This window comes from Nyctereutes procyonoides, unplaced genomic scaffold, assembly GCF_905146905.1.
Source record: "Nyctereutes procyonoides isolate TBG_1078 unplaced genomic scaffold, NYPRO_anot_genome, whole genome shotgun sequence".
NCBI classification, from domain to species: Eukaryota; Metazoa; Chordata; class Mammalia; order Carnivora; family Canidae; genus Nyctereutes; species Nyctereutes procyonoides.
The window spans coordinates 114863415-114881167 of NW_026575125.1; the positions used below are offsets into that span (position 1 = coordinate 114863415).

General features: G+C 44.8%; 1 protein-coding gene across 1 annotated transcript in view; it reads left to right on the forward strand.

Annotated features, from left to right (window-relative positions):
- AFF2 (ALF transcription elongation factor 2) overlaps positions 1–17753 on the forward strand; it is a 316910-nt gene that overhangs the window by 206248 nt on the left and 92909 nt on the right. The window contains exon 9 of the mRNA XM_055338134.1: positions 3608–3704. Within this exon, the coding sequence (XP_055194109.1) occupies positions 3608–3704 (97 nt within the window). The remainder of the gene's footprint in view (positions 1–3607; positions 3705–17753) is intronic.

Sequence of the window (17753 nt, forward strand, 5' to 3'; positions counted from 1 at the left end):
CCCTCTGAGGTTACCAGGATCAGCTTGAGACCCAGAGAGTTAGCAACAGAAGCTCCCTGGGTGCAACTCACCCTTCCTTCAGGGCAAGGATTTGGTTTTGTGGATGTAGTTTTTTGAACTATTTAACTTCGTAATAATATAGAAATTATGTCTTGGTAAAAGTAAAAACCAGAGTTTTCACAGAGACAGGCACTATTAACTACCAGATCCCAAACAAGTATCTAAAGTCGCTAAGGAGGCCTACTTTGTTCCATTTTCATTGAATTGAGAAGTGGAAGAACAATTGTCATTTTTTAAGATTACACACATAGGAATACATGTGAGCATGATTTTCTCACACTGTGAGATACCCAGCGTGTGATGAATTTGTCTATGGAGCTGTGACCTCATGAAGAGAACTTACCATCTTTCTGCTGAGACTACCTTAAGTGCAGTGGGTGTGAATGGTGCCGCTATAATAATTAAATCCAAAATCTTTCATAATCCTCCTCTTTCCCTTGAGTAATGTTCAGTATTAGCTACGGAAGGAAATGCAAACAAGTGCATGTATATTCAAGAATAAAGCTTAATAGGTCAGTGAAGGAGCAGAATGAAATGAATGCCTAACGCGTCCAGAGATAACTAATGGTGGTTTGCCTTCCTAGTTACTTCTCAACTTGTGTTTACCAGGACTTTAATATATGCATCCCATTGTCCTTTATTAATAACCAAATCCATACCAAGCTTGTTGCGTGGGGGAGGTGTTTAATGTCAATCACTATGGAGATCGGTTACCTATTTCCAAAACTGAACATTGGAAGACCTTTCACTTCCATGTTAGAATCACATAGAGTTGGTCGGAGAGGAAAATGACTGTTGAGTTCAAGTCTCTGAATTATGGCTCTGGATGTTGCTAGTTCTCCCCAAAGAAGAGTAGCTTGAAGACCACAAGCCCATTTTTGGCTTTAGCTTGGAGATTTTAGGAGACACGGTCTGCGTCACCACGAAGCTTACCTTCTGATTGCTCGGCAAAGCAAGATGACAACAAAGTCTCATGAAGACTTGCTTGTGATTACTTGTTAGCAGTGTTAATGGTGTACATTATTTCTAACTGTGATGACATCTTTCCAAACTTAATGATACCCTGCATTCATTTTGTGCTTTCATAAAGCATTTCACATGCTTTAGTTGATATTGTGTTCACCACTGCCACCACCCTGTGAAAGAGTTTAATGATTATTATGCCCTTTAACAGACAAGGGACGCAGATAAGGTTCAGAGACAGTAAGTGACTTTCCCAAGATATCAGAGTTTATGAGTAACCTCAGTTGAATCTAAATATCTTGACTCACCAGTGTGTTTTGTGGGTTTTCTGTTGTTGCTGTTGATTTTCTTTAATATGCCATCTTTTGTCAATTACACCCTCTAGGAAGACATTATATACTCTCGAGTTCTGGCTGGAGACGGCCAGTTCCGTGTTTGCCTCCACGATTTCCTAGCTGTGTGATCATAAACAAGTTCCTTACCTCTCTAAGCCTCAGTGTTCCTTTCAGCCTGGAAAATGGGGCTAATGATAGCTGATGCTTCATACAGGCCAAATTACAAGCCTCTGGTCAAATACTTAGCACTTTCCGTGACACATAAATGGATCTTCTGAATGGAAGGAATTATCAATACTTTATTTTGCCCAACACTTCTATGGAAATTAACACATAGACATTGCCTACCTGTATTGAGGTACACACACACACACACACACACACACACACGGAAAATGAAACACTTCATGACCAGCATAGGTAGTTTTAAAATATTTATGTTCTGTAGCTTATGAGAATAATATAGTCTCCGTCTGTGACAATGTGTTGTAAAGAATTATTTGCTCGGTGTCATCAGCCTGCAACTGCAAAAGAAATGGGGGGATACATTTTGTCTTCTTCTCTAAGATCTTCAAAACATCCTTTAGTCTCATGAAGGACAGTCATAAATCTTGCAAGTTTAGTTTATCTGAAACCAACTCAAACAGCTATCCTTCCCACCAACCATTCTATCAGTCTTTGGTTTTCAGACCTCAGTGAACATATCCTGGTTTTCTATGGCTGAGCATGAAAGTGAGGGAGCCGTGCTTCCCTCAGAGACTTAAGAGTGGATACCCACTCTGACCTGGATCTCTTTTGAACATTTGAACATAACTTCTAAAATAATGTATTCCTTTATTTATCAAGTTAGAAGTTGCCCTTTGCTTTCCAACTTCCTTTCTGGAAAAAACACTCAGGCAGAAATCAGGAGATGCGAGTTTTAGGACTGGCTCTAGCACAACTAGCCGTATGACCTTGCACAAAGCACTTGGCTTCTCTGAACCTTCTTTCCCTGTCTACAAAATGAGGGTGGCAGGCGTTATCATTTCTGGGAAGACAGAAGTAAGTTGCAACCACAGCCATGCGGGAATGAGTGACCACTGTGGGCTTGCTCAGTGGAAAGCAGTGCTGTGCTCCAGCTGGACCCAGGGTGGGGCAGAAGGAAAAGGTGTTTTTTCTGAGCTAGGTGTTCTTTCTCAAAAGCTTTTTGTGGAGGACGTGGTATCTGGCTGAGCTATGGAGGAAAAATGGGGTTTTCAGACTTGAAGAAGGAAATTCTAGCCTGGGAACTGAGCCTGATTCTGAGTCTGGAAGTAAGAAAGAGCAACGCATGCTCAGAAAATGGTCGTTGGTCCAGGGAGGCTGGGACTGCCTCCATTTGAAGGCTGGGAATGAGGTCTAAAGTTGTATTTAGTACATAGAAATATTCACACCGATTGGCCTTTTGAAGGCTGTGTAACTAGAATTTTAAGATCATAAGTCACTCCTCCTACTGTGGCTCAGGTTTGGGGATAGAGCGGGTGGCACTGTGGAAACAAGAGGCTCTGTGTGCTCGATAAACAATTTTGAAAGTGCTAGTTCATTGCCGAAATTCGGACCACTCGTATTTTTCAGGTACCTTGCCTTAGGAGAGAAAGATTTCTCATCCACATCGTGGGTTTACATCTCTTGGATCAAATTTTACAGGAAGCGATCGGTCATATATCAAAAGGTTAATGACTAGCCATTTCTCTGCCCAGCTATTTTGTGGCCACAGAACTGCCACGGTGCAGAGGGCACTGCGAGGCAGCGGAAAGTTTGCTGGGCCTTTTGCCTCTGTCATCCAGAGAGCCCCAGCAGGCTACGACAACAGCCTCTAGAGCTGGGGGCTGTTAACCTGCCCCAATTCTTTCATGGGAGGCTCACAGCCTCTTCTCCTGTAGAGATCCCGTGTCACGTGCCACTCCACACTGATTGATCAGTACATTTATTACACTTTCAGTAGTAAAAATATATAGACTCCAGTCATCTCTGGAGATGCTGAAATAGTCCTTTTTTCCCCTTGATTTAGGGGAAGGTAGAGAGAGGGAAGATGTGTGCCGAGTATGACACATAAATATAAGAGCTCAAATATCTAATTAGCTGAAAGAATCTTGGTTCCCTCTGCACCTTTGACAGAATTGCAGCTGTCAGATTGTAGCTTCAATATTTTATCCTCATTGCAAGATGTAGCTGAGGATGATTTAGAAAAGACGCCTTCTAACACGCACATCACCCTGCTTTTCTTGTAGGATGCTTGAGGACGATCTGAAGCTGAGCAGTGATGAAGATGACCTTGAACCTGTGAAGACCTTGGCCACTCAGTGCACGGCCACTGAGCTCTACCAGGTAGGAGGAGCTTCACGCTTGGTTTGGGACCCAAAGGGAGGGAGCATAAAGGACCGCAAGGGTTTTGCCATCCGCCAGCCTACCCTCTGCTTCATCTCTGGGCTGCAGAGAGAGGGGAAAGCCGCACGGCTGGGCACAGTGGTCTGGAACAGGTGGAATCAGTTCATGGTTTCATTCAAGCTCCAGCGAGGAGATGCCGAGCTCTTGAAAACTGCTCACACCTCCTCCCTCCGCTCCCTTGTCAAACACACGTAGGGGTCGTCAGTAAGCAAGAGCCTGTCTTTCCCTCCCTCGGACTCAGCATTGTCTCGGGCGAGGTGTAACTTTCCCTTAGTGACGCCGACGCGAGGCTTACAGCCCACGCTCATTAATTAATTAGGGCATCAACGCGAGGGCTGCGTTCCCCTCTCCCAGGTGCACCACTTCAGAGCACGTGCCGACACTTGGCACCCAGCCTCCTGCAGCGTGCACCAGCCTTCGGGCCAAAGGCGTTTGGCAAAAACTTGCTGCCGCCCCGTCTTCAACCACTCTGCATTCGTAAGCGTGTACAGCACTTGCCCCCAAAGGAGAGAGCAGAAATGCCTTTACAGCACTTCTGGTGAGACTGGGCTTGGGTTGGAAAAGGCCAAGGATCGTGCGTGAGCCATGAGAATGGCAGTGCGGCGGATGGTGTCAGCGATGCTTATGCATTTTCTCTGTGGCTGAACGGTCTCACGTGTGGGCTCCTCCTGGGTGTGTTCGTAACCTCCGATGAGGAACACAGGAGGAGTCCTTTTCTAACAGCTGTACCGGTACCTGACCAAGTTCTTTGGACGGTCAAGTCGGCTGTGTTAGGAAACTGGAAGCAGACGGCTTTAAGGAATGCTCATGCACTGGTGTGTCAAGATAATTATCAAATACAGAACCCCAGGGGTGCCTGGGGGCTCAGTTAAGCGTCTGCCTTCAGCTCAGGACATGATCCCGGGGTCCCACGATCGAGCCCCTCATTGGGCTCCCTGCTCAGTGGGAAGCCTGCTTCTCCCTCTGCTCCTTCCCCACCCCAGCTTTGTTCTCTCTCTCTCTCTCTCTCTCTCTCTCTCTCTCTCTCCTTTCAAATGAATAAATAAAATCCTTTTTAAAATACAGAATTCCATATTCACTAAATGTGTTGTGAGGAGACAGCAAAGAAAAGCTTAGGAAAATCTCTCAGGGCTCACCTACCCTGTTCTCCTGTACAGTTGTGTGCCACACCAGAACTCCCGCCATTTGGTAGAATTTTAAAATCGAAAACAAAAATACAGTACAATAAAAGAAAATTGAAGTCATTTGCCATGTTATGTGGCCAATACTTGGCTCGCCTTTACTTTCTCCTCCTTATTCCTAAGCTTGTGTTTTTTGCAACATGTAACAATTGCATCTTTGCACTGTGGTGCCTTGTCAAGAACAAGCTCCGTTGTCTCCCGGAGGCTTGCTGTTCCTGTCCTGGATGCAAGAAGTCCCTCTCCTACGTGAGTCATGGGCTTCAGAGTTGATGCAGAATGCATGCTGAAATTCCAGTGTCTGTTTTTCCTGTTTTCTACGTTTAATACACCAGTGACGAGCACAGTGGTGGTAAATAAAACAAAAAAATCCTAGATCATTGATTTTGACAGATGCGGCATTACTTTTTAATGAAAATGTTTAAAGCAGTAATCAACAATAAGTGAAAGTAGGTTGCACATTGACTTCCTCTCTGTGATTACATAAACGCAATCTGCTTTTTAGCCCCTCAAGTTGTTTTATTCTGTATTTACCTGAAGGAGCGGCAGTGGGTCTGTTGGCCTGAATCATCTGGCTTTTTAGGGTGTGTGTTTGCTGACTTCGTGTTGGTGCTGAGACCATCAGGGAATCCCAGTTGGTGCATTGGCCAGCTGGCTGTGGCATGCCGCCCTTAGGCCAGTCATGCCTTCATCAACCAAGCTTCTCATCTGAAGGGGAGGTTGAATGGGGAGACCTAAGGCAGAGCAGAATGACAATTTATCCCCCCTCACTGGGCCCTGGAAGCAAGAAGTAGATGCAAGGTTACAAACATTTACAAATGAGCCCCTTACAGAGTTTGAGGACTTGTTAAAAGGCAAGAAGGCTAAAGACCAAGGAGAATGTCCGTGCAGTAGCGGAAGTAATAGTACCAAGCAATGTCTGGTAAGCTCTGGCTTTATGAGGCCTCTCTCTCTTTTTTCTTTTTCAAAGAAGGATGCATTGAAATTATTCTCCCTTTTATTTTTTTTTTTTTGCATTGTGGTAAAATTCACATGACATCAAATTCACCATTTTAAAGTGTACAATTCGGTGGTGTTTGGTACATTTACAAGATTGCACAACCATGACGCAGTTCCAGAATATTTTCACCACCCCGGGAGGAAATCCCATATACATTAAGCAGTGACTCACCATTTCCCCTCCCCCAGCCCTTGACAACCACTTCTCTGTTATTATGTCTCTGTGGACTTGCCGATTTTATATATAATATGTAACCATTTGTGAGTAGCTTCTTTCACTTGCTGTAATGTTCTTTAGGGCCATCCACATTGTACCATAGATGAACACTTTCTTCCTTTTTTATGGCTGAGTGATACTCCGTTGGATGGATATACCTGTTCCATAAACCTGTTTGGTTTACCTGTTCATCAGTTAGATGGATGGGCATGTTGAGGTTTCCACCTTTTGGCTACTGCAGATAGCACTGCTGTGAGGACATGTATATAAGTCTTTTTCCGAGCACCTGGTTTTGGTTCATTTGAACTGACTCTTTCAGGTGAGGTAACATAGTACTGTGTAGATAACAGGGTCCTCTTCTTCCGTCTTGTAACTGGGACTGTCATACTGCCAGCGACATCAGGAGTGCTGAGCACTCCCATTGACAGAGCCACCCTTGCTCTGTGCCTGGTATTAAGTTAGGTTCTCTGTCTTCTTTGAATCTTACCAATAAACCTTAGAGATATATTTGGGCCTCTGGTCTGAGCTACAGAGTTGCAGGCTTATCCTATTTGTGGCAGGACGACTGAGGCAAAAGCATAGAAACAAATGCATTGGTGCATTAAGTGTTGTGTCCAAGGAGCCAGACCGTACCGTTTGTCTGAGCTGACATTGTACTTAGAAGCTTTCTCAGAACCCGGAGGCTATATTCATGCAGACATAGTCCAATAAAAAAGCCATTAGCTTTCTGGAGACCATCTCAGATCATCTCAACTGTGATCATTGTACCTGGACTCACCTCAGGAGACCCAGATTGTCCAGGCTGAGTGAGAGTAGATACCAATCCTTTCCAAAAGCTCCTAAGACCTTAATGATAGAGTTTGCAACATAATAAATCCTAAGTGAGGGATCCCTGGGTGGCGCAGCGGTTTGGCGCCACCTTCGGCCCAGGGCGCGATCCTGGAGATCCGGGATCGAATCCCACGTCAGGCTCCCGGTGCATGGAGCCTGCTTCTCCCTCTGCCTATGTCTCTGCCTCTCTCTCTCTCTCTCTCTATGACTATCGTAAATAAATTAAAAAAAAATAAATCCTAAGGGAATGCATTTCCAATGTATTTATGAAAAGGAAACACAGGATCCAGACGTGCCAGTTCCTACTATGGCATTTCAGTGCCAAGTGTCTCAGAATCAGAACAACCTCCCCCCTCCCCACCCGCCACTGGCTAGGCTGAACAGGTCCTGTGCAGGAACACCAACAGAGCCTTTAGAGTGTGCTTAAAAGCGAAGCATTATTCCTGCAAACAAGAAAATGAAGCATGAGGCCAGAATGGGAGAATTATAATATAGAAATTAAAGATACCAATGGTCAGCCATGGAGACTCAAGGTTGTTTTAAAAAAAACGTTTTTAGGGCAGCCCGGGTGGCTCAGCGGTTTAGCGCCACCTTCAGCCCAGGTCGTGGTCCTAGAGACCCAGGATCGAGTCCCACGTCGGGCTCCCTGCATGGAGCCTGCTTCTCCCTCTGCCTGTGTCTCTACCTCTCTCTGTGTGTGTGTCTCTCATGAATAAATAAATGAAATTTTTTAAAAATGCTTTAAAAAACGTTTTTAACACAAGCTTTTACCTTCTAGAGACTTTTTAAAGGCAGAGATGCACAATCACATATGCACATGGTTTTGGGGGAAAAAGCGATAGTGATCGTACTCTGAAAATATTTGTTAAAAACTTGTGTGTTCTCTCCACATTCCCTGCCACGCTTTGCTTTCTCAGTTGAGACTGTTTAGGAAGCAAATATGTCTGTGCTGCCTTCTAAGATGGTGTGGCCCTGCTGACACAATGTAGGAAGGCAGAGCAAGAATATACATACGTAGATAGATGCAGCTTGAATCTGTCTCTGCCACTTACTGGATGACCTTGGGCCAAAGGCCTAAGTGTCTCTAAAATGGAGGTAATAATAGCACCTACTTTACTGAGTCCTAGTGAGGATTTAGTGACTAAGTGAATGGATGTGGGCTAGATGGTCTGACACTTTGCTCAGCACATAGTAAGTGTGTATCGCTTCACACAATCGTCAGTGTCGGTGTCACTATCATTAGTAACTATCTAAAAGGTCTCATGTTCTTTGGGACGTGGGCTACATTACTTTGCCTTTTGTTGTAAGGAATAGGATGTTAAGGAGAGCTGCTGAATTCACTACCTAGAAAACAGTCAGTATGTGGCAACCCTGGCCATGGGAATTATATGTGTAGTCATAAAGAGCATAGCTTTTGGAATAGAGAGTGAAAAAGCTCTGAAAACTATGAGCCCTACACAAGTCAGTGGCTATTCTTCCCTGTGGCCCTTTTATTTTTATTATTGTTATTTTTTAAGATTTTATTTTTTCGTTTATTTATTCACAGAGAGAGGCAGAGGGAGAAGCAGGCTCCCTGTAGGGAGCCCGATGCGGGACTCGATCCCAGGAACCCAGGATCACGATCTGAGCCAAAGGCAGATGCTCAACTGCTGAGCCACCCAGATGCCCCCCTGTGGCCCTTTTATTTTTATTTTTATTTATTTATTTTTTTTAATTTTTTTTTTTATGATAGTCACACACAGGGAGAGAGAGAGAGAGGTAGAGACATAGGCAGAGGGAGAAGCAGGCTCCATGCACTGGGAGCCCGATGTGGGATTCAATCCCAGGTCTCCAGGATCGCGCCCTGGGCCAAAGGCAGGCGCCAAACCGCTGCGCCACCCAGGGATCCCCCCCTGTGGCCCTTTTAAACATTAATTGGAAGTCCCCTCTTTTGGCTCCATTGGTACATAAAGCTTGCCCTTTGCTTTGGCTTTGGTGTCCATAGGGGTCTGCTAGAAAGAGAACTCAGTGTCCCAACTGGGTGTGAACAACCTTTCCTCCCCTGTGACACCTGGCAGGTTTTAAACCAGACATGACAGGAAGAAAGGCCAGGTTGCCAGTGACACTGCACCAAGTCCTCTGGGAAAATTATGTGTCTCTCAACAAGAGTTTCTCTTCGGAGGACTGACGTGGGTGAGCAGCTGAGTCATACCTTCTGATCATACTTCTTCCCTACTTTCCTCCTGCCCTGGAGAAAGACAGAGGGTGTGCTGTGATGCTGCACTCTCCGTGGCTTTCTCTTGGAGCTTCACCGGAATGGGAAATCATCACTTGAAGTCCATATTAGAATCTGGAATGTTTCAGCACAGGGTTTGAATCGGATACCGTGTTTGGTAATTAGACTCTGCGTCCATGTCTGTGTTGTGGTAGGTTCTGTTTTTCAAGGTTGGACGTCACTAACATAGTTAGGAGCTACACGATGTCCACTGGCCAGCTGACTCCAGTTTTTAACCTCTCAGCTGGCTGCTCTCGACATCGCAGACCTAAATCTCCAGCCTGGCCCTCCACATACCACGCTCACTGAAAGGACATCTTCCAGCCAGGCCTCTGGGGCGGGCAGGGAGTTCGCGGTGTATCCACTGGTGTGTGGCTGGGGCAGCAGGACCCAGTGGGCCAGGCTTCTCAAGAGCGGGTACATGCGGGGTTCTCTGCATGCCCTCGCCTCGTCCCACTGAACCTGCAGTTTTCCTTGGGTTACATTTTTCTTCGTGTGCTTCTTGGGACTTAAAGGACCCCTGAAAATGAGGAGTTAAACCTGGAATCAATTTTCATTTACAGCTAAGAAGCAGTTATTCATGCTGTGCTTGCAGCTCAATAAAAGATCTAAAGATATAGACCTTGTGCTTCTCTTTCAATATAAGCAGCCTAATCAGTCTCAAATGTTTTCTTAACAAAGAAATTGTATTGACAGGTTTATTAAAATTGCTGTCTTTAAAGTTTTAAGCTACCCACAATTTGACCTATTCCAAAGACTTCTAGAATGTGTGGTGGCCAAACTCCTGAGCTCCCTCCACAGAACCAGGTAGAGCATCTATCCACAGAACCAGGTAGACATCTGCTTCACGTTTCACCAAATGATGATCGTGATGCTTGATTTATGCAGCTCTTGGCGTGCGGCCTCATTCTCGGCTGGCAGGACAGGCTGGGGGGCCTGGGCTCTGAAGGCAGGCTGGACCTGAGCATGGCACTCTCAATCCCCAGCCATCTCCAACTGGCACGAAAAGCAGCAAAATTTAGAAGTACAAAGACTAAAGAAATGGGTATTGTTAGAAACCACCCTCAGGGCATTTTAATATTAATACCATCTTGTTATTAACGTGAACTAGACTGAGATTTTAGAGGACTTCATTTAGCTCCGGAAGAAGTTGAGCGAATGAGGAGTGTGATGGGAAGTGTTCGGTTAGTGACTGGCTCAGCTCTTTAGTGGAGATAAAGCTTGGAGTGGCGTTGGTGCTTTAAAAACACAGCCAGGGGATCCCTGGGTGGCGCAGCGGTTTAGCTCCTGCCTTTGGCCCAGGGCGCGATCCTGGAGACCCGGGATCGAATCCCACGTCGGGCTCCCTGCATGGAGCCTGCTTCTCCCTCTGCCTGTGTCTCTGCCTCTCTTTCTCTCTCTGTGTGACTATCATAAATAAATAAAAATTAAATAAATAAATAAATAAATAAATAAATAAATAAATAAATAAATAACAAATAAAAACACAGCCAGACAATTCAGATTTGCTTTGAGCACAAAGGCATTCTGATGAGTTGTGTCTGGATACGTTGTTGCAAGTAGCTCCCATGCACCGGGTTTTATTTAACTGGATCTTTCTGCTTTTTCTGCCTAAGGATTGCCCCGGTACCCTTAGAGATGGGCGCTTCTTTCAAAGTGTGTTACTGGGGATGTGTGGACTTTTCAACTGGAGGCTGGTGGTGGGTCTGCCCCTCAACAGTGTTAACATTGACAAAAAAAATAGTGTCTTCTCAGCTCTTGCCCTCCACGTCATCATTTTATTTTTTTGGCCAAAGATGCACGGGTAGCTCACTTTTATTATTTTTTTAAGATTTTATTTATTTATTCGTGAGAGACACAGAGAGGCAGAGACATAGGCAGAGGGAGAAGCAGGCTTCCTGTGAGGAGCCCGATGCAGGACTCGATCCCAGGACCCCGGGATCATAACCTGAGTCAAAGGTAGATACTCAACCACTGAGCCATCCAGGTGCCCCAGTAGCTCACTTTTAATCCAAGTTCTTGATTTTGGTTTTATATTTGATCCAGTTTTGCTTGTTTTTGTTATTGTTGGGCCAGCTCCCTGGCCAGGTCCTTACTGGATCGTTGCAAATGAGCTGCCTTCCACGGTAGCAGAAGACGCAAACGTTCTGGCCACTTTGGGATATGTTTCTTATACCTGGGATGCATGTTACTCTTTCAAAACATGGACTCAGGTTAAACTCAAGCCCACTTTCACATTTAAAGTTTGCTAATGGAAACGCTGCAATAAATGTTGCTCCTGCTATTAGCTGGCTCTTTGGAAGCCAATGTGCTGTCGCGAATGCATTCGTTGTGACAACAGACACTCTTCCCTGCTGTAATCGGTCCTCTTGTTTTAGCCACAGCTCTCCCTCATCATGCTGAACAAGTTGTTACCTCCCTGGGGTTTCTCTGCATTTCCATTTACTTTGTTATCAGCAGAAAGGCTGGGGAAGGCCCCCTTCAGTAATGACATCAATATGGCACACACAGCAAGAGAGGTCAGCCTGTCAGAGCTAGAGAAACAGCAGATGGATTAGGATGAAACCAGGTGCAAAATAACTTTGATAGAGTCTTTTAATGTAAACAGTTTATCTGTCATTGCCTTTCATTGAAATCCCCCACAAAATGATAGAGTTTGGGCAGTTAAGGCTGCAGAATGTAGCTGAATAAAATCCGTGCATTGTCATACCCTAAGTATCCAGCAATTAGAGAATGAGAGGACATTTTAATTTATTCATTAAAGACAGGAAAGTAAATAGGATAACATATAAGGTTAATAGAATAACATTGGCCTTCATATTCCCAAGATTGTGTTTCCCATTTGGCTGTATTAGCATAGAGACTAGATTAATAAGAAACTGCTTAGGGCTTGTATGATGTGATTTTTTTAATATGCTCCAGGCAAGTCTGTGACTGTTTAGAAACCTGCATGCTGATTTTTTTTTTCATTGTAATTAGCTCTTCTACTTTTAGTACCAAATATTTTGACTTGTAATCTCCATAGATTGCCTTTTTATTGTAATCTCAATAAAATGCTTAGAGATAGGCGAGCAGCGCAGTGTTTTTACATGGTATGCTTATCACAGCTGATGACCAGATACTGGCTAATGTCCACTACAGCTTATGAATTATCCATCTCTGAGCACTCCAACTGCAAAGCCACTGGCTCTTTTGCTTAGCCTGCCACTCCTCCCACAGTGAGTTGAAATCAGACATTGGCGAGGGTATGCTGTGCGCCCTAGGAGCCAAACAGAAGCAAAAATGGGTTTGATCGTTATTTCAGAAAGGGTAGCTCTCCTGTAGGACAGAGATGGCCGTGGCCTTTTGTTACAGGGTACCCGTCTGTGAAGAACAGGGCGGGGACGGGGGTAGCCACCACCTCCAGGAAGTTGGGGATCCCTCAGTTGACTTGAATGGAAGTCCCCAGGGATGGTCTCATCTCCACTCTCACCCCACCCTATGTTTGGTCCAAGCATATCCTTTTTCTGAGGCCTCTCCATCTCCCTAGTTCGGATCCCAAATCCATAGTTGCAACTTGGAGGTTCTGTCTCAGAGCCATTAGCCAACAAACCCGAGGCAATGTACCACGTGTACCGGAAGTTTATTGCAAGTTTCCAAGTCCTGAATTCAATCTGGGTTCTAGCATATACTAGAGCAATATGAACATCTCCAGCAAAAGCTGGATAATAAAACACTGCCAGACTGAAAATGTGAGATTTTGAAATTTATATGCTGGCTTTGAAAAATATACTGGGGCTTTGGTTTAAGGCCAAGAATGCTTTCCTCTGTTCCCCAAATATCTGCCATCTGCTGGAAAAGCTACCAGGCAGGCTGCAAACACCCAGGACGTTGTCCTGAATGGGAAACGGAATCCATCTTATTCTTAAGCAGCTCTATATTTCTTCTATGTATTTAGTGTAAGAGCAAAGAGCATAGGCATTGTAAATACACAGAAGAGGTATCCAAATTTGAGATTAGCTACCAATGTAAGATTAACCATTCAGAATTCAAGTAGATGGGCAGATCAAAGCAGCAGATGCTTCCAGAATGTATGGGATGGCATAACCCATATATCACAGAGTACTACATGGGACTCTCTGGAACATCAGATAGAAACATTTATGAACTTGGCAATAAATCTTGTTTATTGCTAATAGAGGTAGACTCAGGTTCCATATTTATCCCCGAGTCATATATGTGTAGAGAGACTATAATACCTGTGTATGAATATGGAATACCAGACCTTAAAATGACCATGGAGACCCTTTATTCCAGCTGCTTCATGTTGCCAATAAGGACATTGAGGCACAGGAAAGTCAGTTGGTATTTGGTGGTATAAGATAATAGAAAATACAGCTATAGATATATAGATATATTGGTGTCTGTCCCTGGTTCCTGGCATGGGATCCTAAGACATTATAATTTTCTAAGTGATAAGAGCACTTAGGAGCATCTTTTGTTCTCACATTTGGCCTTTGACCCCTGTTGCTGATACAGGGCACCAAATCCCTTGGAATTTCCTGGGCAATAGGAGTGTTTTAATGAGGTGACTGCGTGAGCTCCTGGATGGGAGCTTCTCACCAGAAAGACAAAGTCATTCCGGGACTTTAAGGCCTGTTCCCCCACTCACCCCTGAGACATGCACGCACACACGCACAGACGCGCGCGCACACACACACACATTTCTGGAGCAGGGAGAGAAGCTGGAAACTGATTTAATAATAAATCACATTTATGTTAAGCCTCCACAAAATCTCAATAGTGGGGTTTGGAGTGTTTCCAGGTCAGTGAACACATCCATGTCCTGGGAGGGTGATGAACCCCAAGTCCATGGGGATAGAAGCTCTTACACTCAGGACCCTCCCAGACCTCACCCTGTGTATCTCTTCATCTGACTATCCACCTATCTCTTCAGTCATGCCCTTTAACAAACTGGCAGACATAAGTAAACTGTTTGCCTGAGTTCTATGAACCACTGTAGTCAAGTAGTCGAAACTGAGGAGGGGGTCGTGGGTTTGTAGCAGACTGGTTAGAGTGAAAGGTGACAACCTGGGCCTGCCATGAGCATTGGAAGTGTGGGAGGCAGTCTTGTGGGATGGAGCCCTTAAACTGTGGGGTCTGACACTGTCCCCAGGGAGAGAGTGTGAGACGTGAGTTAAATCATAGAACACCCAGCCAGTGTAACACAGAGCTGTTTGGTGGGGACAACCCCTAATACATCTGGTGTCAGGAGTATTGTGAGCGTGGTAGCAGTGTGAGAGGAAGGGAGACTCACAGGTGGAACACTAGTGGGTTTTCTAATACAGGTATATGGATAATGATGGATATAGCGTTCTCACCTGGAGTATAACATGCTCCAAAAAGACAGAAAGCCTAAATACATTAGTATGCTCGTGCTAAGGATACGTCATCAGTATTCACTCCCATGTAGGTTGTAGCATACTTCCTTATAATTGGGTACCTACTATGCACTGAGAATATCCTTCCCATTTTCCTGGCCACAGATGGTAAGGAGAGAGTCTCTATTAGGTGTTTACCATCTCCCACCAAAAGACACCTGTCATTTTGCAAGGGGTGTCCCTCTAGCACCAGGGGCAGGGGGGCTCAGATTGGCAGGGGGAAAGAAAATTGAATTTTCAAATCCACAACCCCCAGGGGAATGGGGTAACTAAATGCCTCTTACATTGGCCCTTCTAATGGGGAGAATAAATAATTCCAGCCAGTGCTGAGATGCTCTGCCTGGTGTCTCTATATTTACTCCACTTAGAGAATGATTAATGTCAACAGAAGACCCTTATGAGTGAAATGTGCTCCTTCACCAGAGACAGCGCATTTTTTCCTTAAGTTACACTAGATCCAAACTTTAGTTATAAACAAAATCGCCAGTTGACAAATGGATCTCACTAAAGACACTTGAAAAACTCTTCGTGGTTGCCATGTTAGCAAATAATACACACGTGGGGACAAGCAGGACCTGCAATGAGGCCACCATTGAGCAGGTGCTGACAGGGTCTTGAACAACAGGGTGGGTGAGGCTGATGAGTAATTCAGTGAGCGGTGGGAAGCCAGGAAGGACTCTGAGAAAGTTGTCATTAAGGGATAGCATCAGGGATGGTGGCTCAAGTCGTGATCCTAGGGTCCTGGGATCGAGTCCTGCATTGGGCTCCCTGCTGAGCATGGAGCCTGCTTCTCCCTCTGCCTGTGTCTCTGCCTCTCCCAGTGAGTCTCTCATGAATGAATAAATAAAATCTTTAAAAAAGGGGGGGGGACATCAAAGGGGGTAAAACAGAGAGATGGGCAGACCAGTGAAGGGGCAGTGGCCATCATTCAGGTGAACAATAATAAAGATGGGGCCAGCACCTAGCTGCAGGAAGAGCCAGGAGGGCCGTGGCCTGCTGCCAGAGCACAGGCTGGGAAATTGCCCTGCCAGTGCCACCCAGACTCCTTCTTCCTGGGGTGTGAAGAGAAGCCTCAGGGGTCCTGGCAGCCAGGATCCAGATGCATGCATCCTAGAACTTACCTTGGCTTTTGCTCCAGCACCCTTCCACGCCCAGAGCAATTCTCAGACCCCTCAGACTCACGGTGATCCCCCATTCATTTGTCCAGTCAGTGTTTATTAAGTGACTATTAGGTACAAGATGCAGTACCCTCCACCTGGGAACAATTTCCTCCAAGCTCTGCTGGTCAGGATTCTCTGGCCACCCCTGTTACATCTAGCATTGGCCTACTTCATATATGCATGGCAAACAGAGAGTTCAATTAAAATGGGAGAAGCCCAGTACTCTAAAGACAGGGAACATGTTTTTGCTTCCTGCATGTAGGTTCAGTGTTCAAATACGTGACATTTCCACGTTTCCTTGTGGGCCCCTCTCCAGAGGGGTAAATAACAATAGGTCGTGTTTTGCTAAAGATTTCCAGCCCTAGATATGAAGTCAGAAATTCAGGCAGACATCCAGGTGTTGCAAAATGCTGAGTGACATCTCCTCTTCATCTGCAATTCCGGCTATGCGTGTGTGCTGCCAGCTGAAACCCCAGCCTATAGGAGATAATATAAGCCTCTGGCTGTTGTACTCATTCCGGTGAAATCTATTTAAATGCTGTAATTAAGCAATTCATTTTTATATTTGGGCAAGTGCTCTCAGTATATGTCTCTTTAATTGATTTAACCAGTTCTGCAGGTATTGATTTTAGACCATCTGAATACCCTAATGATGAGTTCATTTGTTAATAGAGGAGTTTTCTCTTCTGGACTTAGGCAATCGATACGATTTACCAATACATGCCACTAGGCTAAGGTAGGGCTGCATCTCACAGAACAGCCCTGTGAAAAGTTAAAGAAGGCAAAACATAGAAACTCAAAAGCAATGCAATCGACTGTCTTATTTCCATAGTGCCCAATATTAAGTTATTTAAAATTATCTGAATGATTGACTCCTTACTTTTTTTTTTAATCAAGAAATGTATTGTCTAGACCCAGCTTGGGTGCAAAAATGGAAAATGCCAGGAAAAAAACATATAAGCAGGAGAGGTCAAAGCTATATGGAGCAGTGCTAATAGAATCACTTTTTATGCTCTACTGACAACATTATTATTGATTAAGGAAAAATGCAGTACCTGAATACATAGCCTTATGAAATGAGTCTACTGCTACAATATGTGTAGACCCTCCGAGTACTCACCTTGACAGTGTCAACAAAGAGGAAACGTATTGCGTGGGTCCCTTTTCTGCCAATCTGGGGGCAAGGGGAAAGCATTATCATAAGTCTGGATATCACGGTTCAGGGTATGCTTCTTAAAAGCTGAAAAAGATTCTCTCATTTTTAAAAAATATTTTTAAAAGATTTATTTATTTACGGGGGGGGGCATGTGAGTGGGGAGAGGGACAGAGAGAATGGGAGAGAGAGAATCTCCAGCAGACTCCCTGCTGAATGTGGAGTCTGACAAGGGACATGGGGCTCGATCTCATGACCCTGAGATCAAGACCTGAGCCAAATCAAGAGTCAGACACTTAGCTGACTGAGCCACCCAGGCGCCCCCAACATCTTCTCATTTTTTAAATAAATGTAATGGACTAGAGTAACACTGGGACAGAATTAACAAAGAGTTTTTTTTTAATTAGATCCATCTTTAGAAGATGATGAGCAAGTATATGTAGCATTTTCTCCCTAACGAGACATGATGTCATGTATGCCGCAGAGGATGGGACTCAATAGACCGCCACTTTGTACCCTTCCTTCTTTCTATTTTCTTGTACTAGCTCTACAGTTTTTATGGTTCACGTAATTCAGTATGATCCCTGAGTCACTTGGGCTTTGGTGCAGCCAGGAGATTCTCCGCATAACATAAAGACAAGGTCCTTCTTATTTTTTTAATAATAAATTTATTTTTTATTGGTGTCCAATTTGCCAACATACAGAACAACACCCAGTGCTCATCCCGTCAAGTGTCCCCCTCCGTGCCCGTCACCCATTCACCCCCACCCCCCGCCC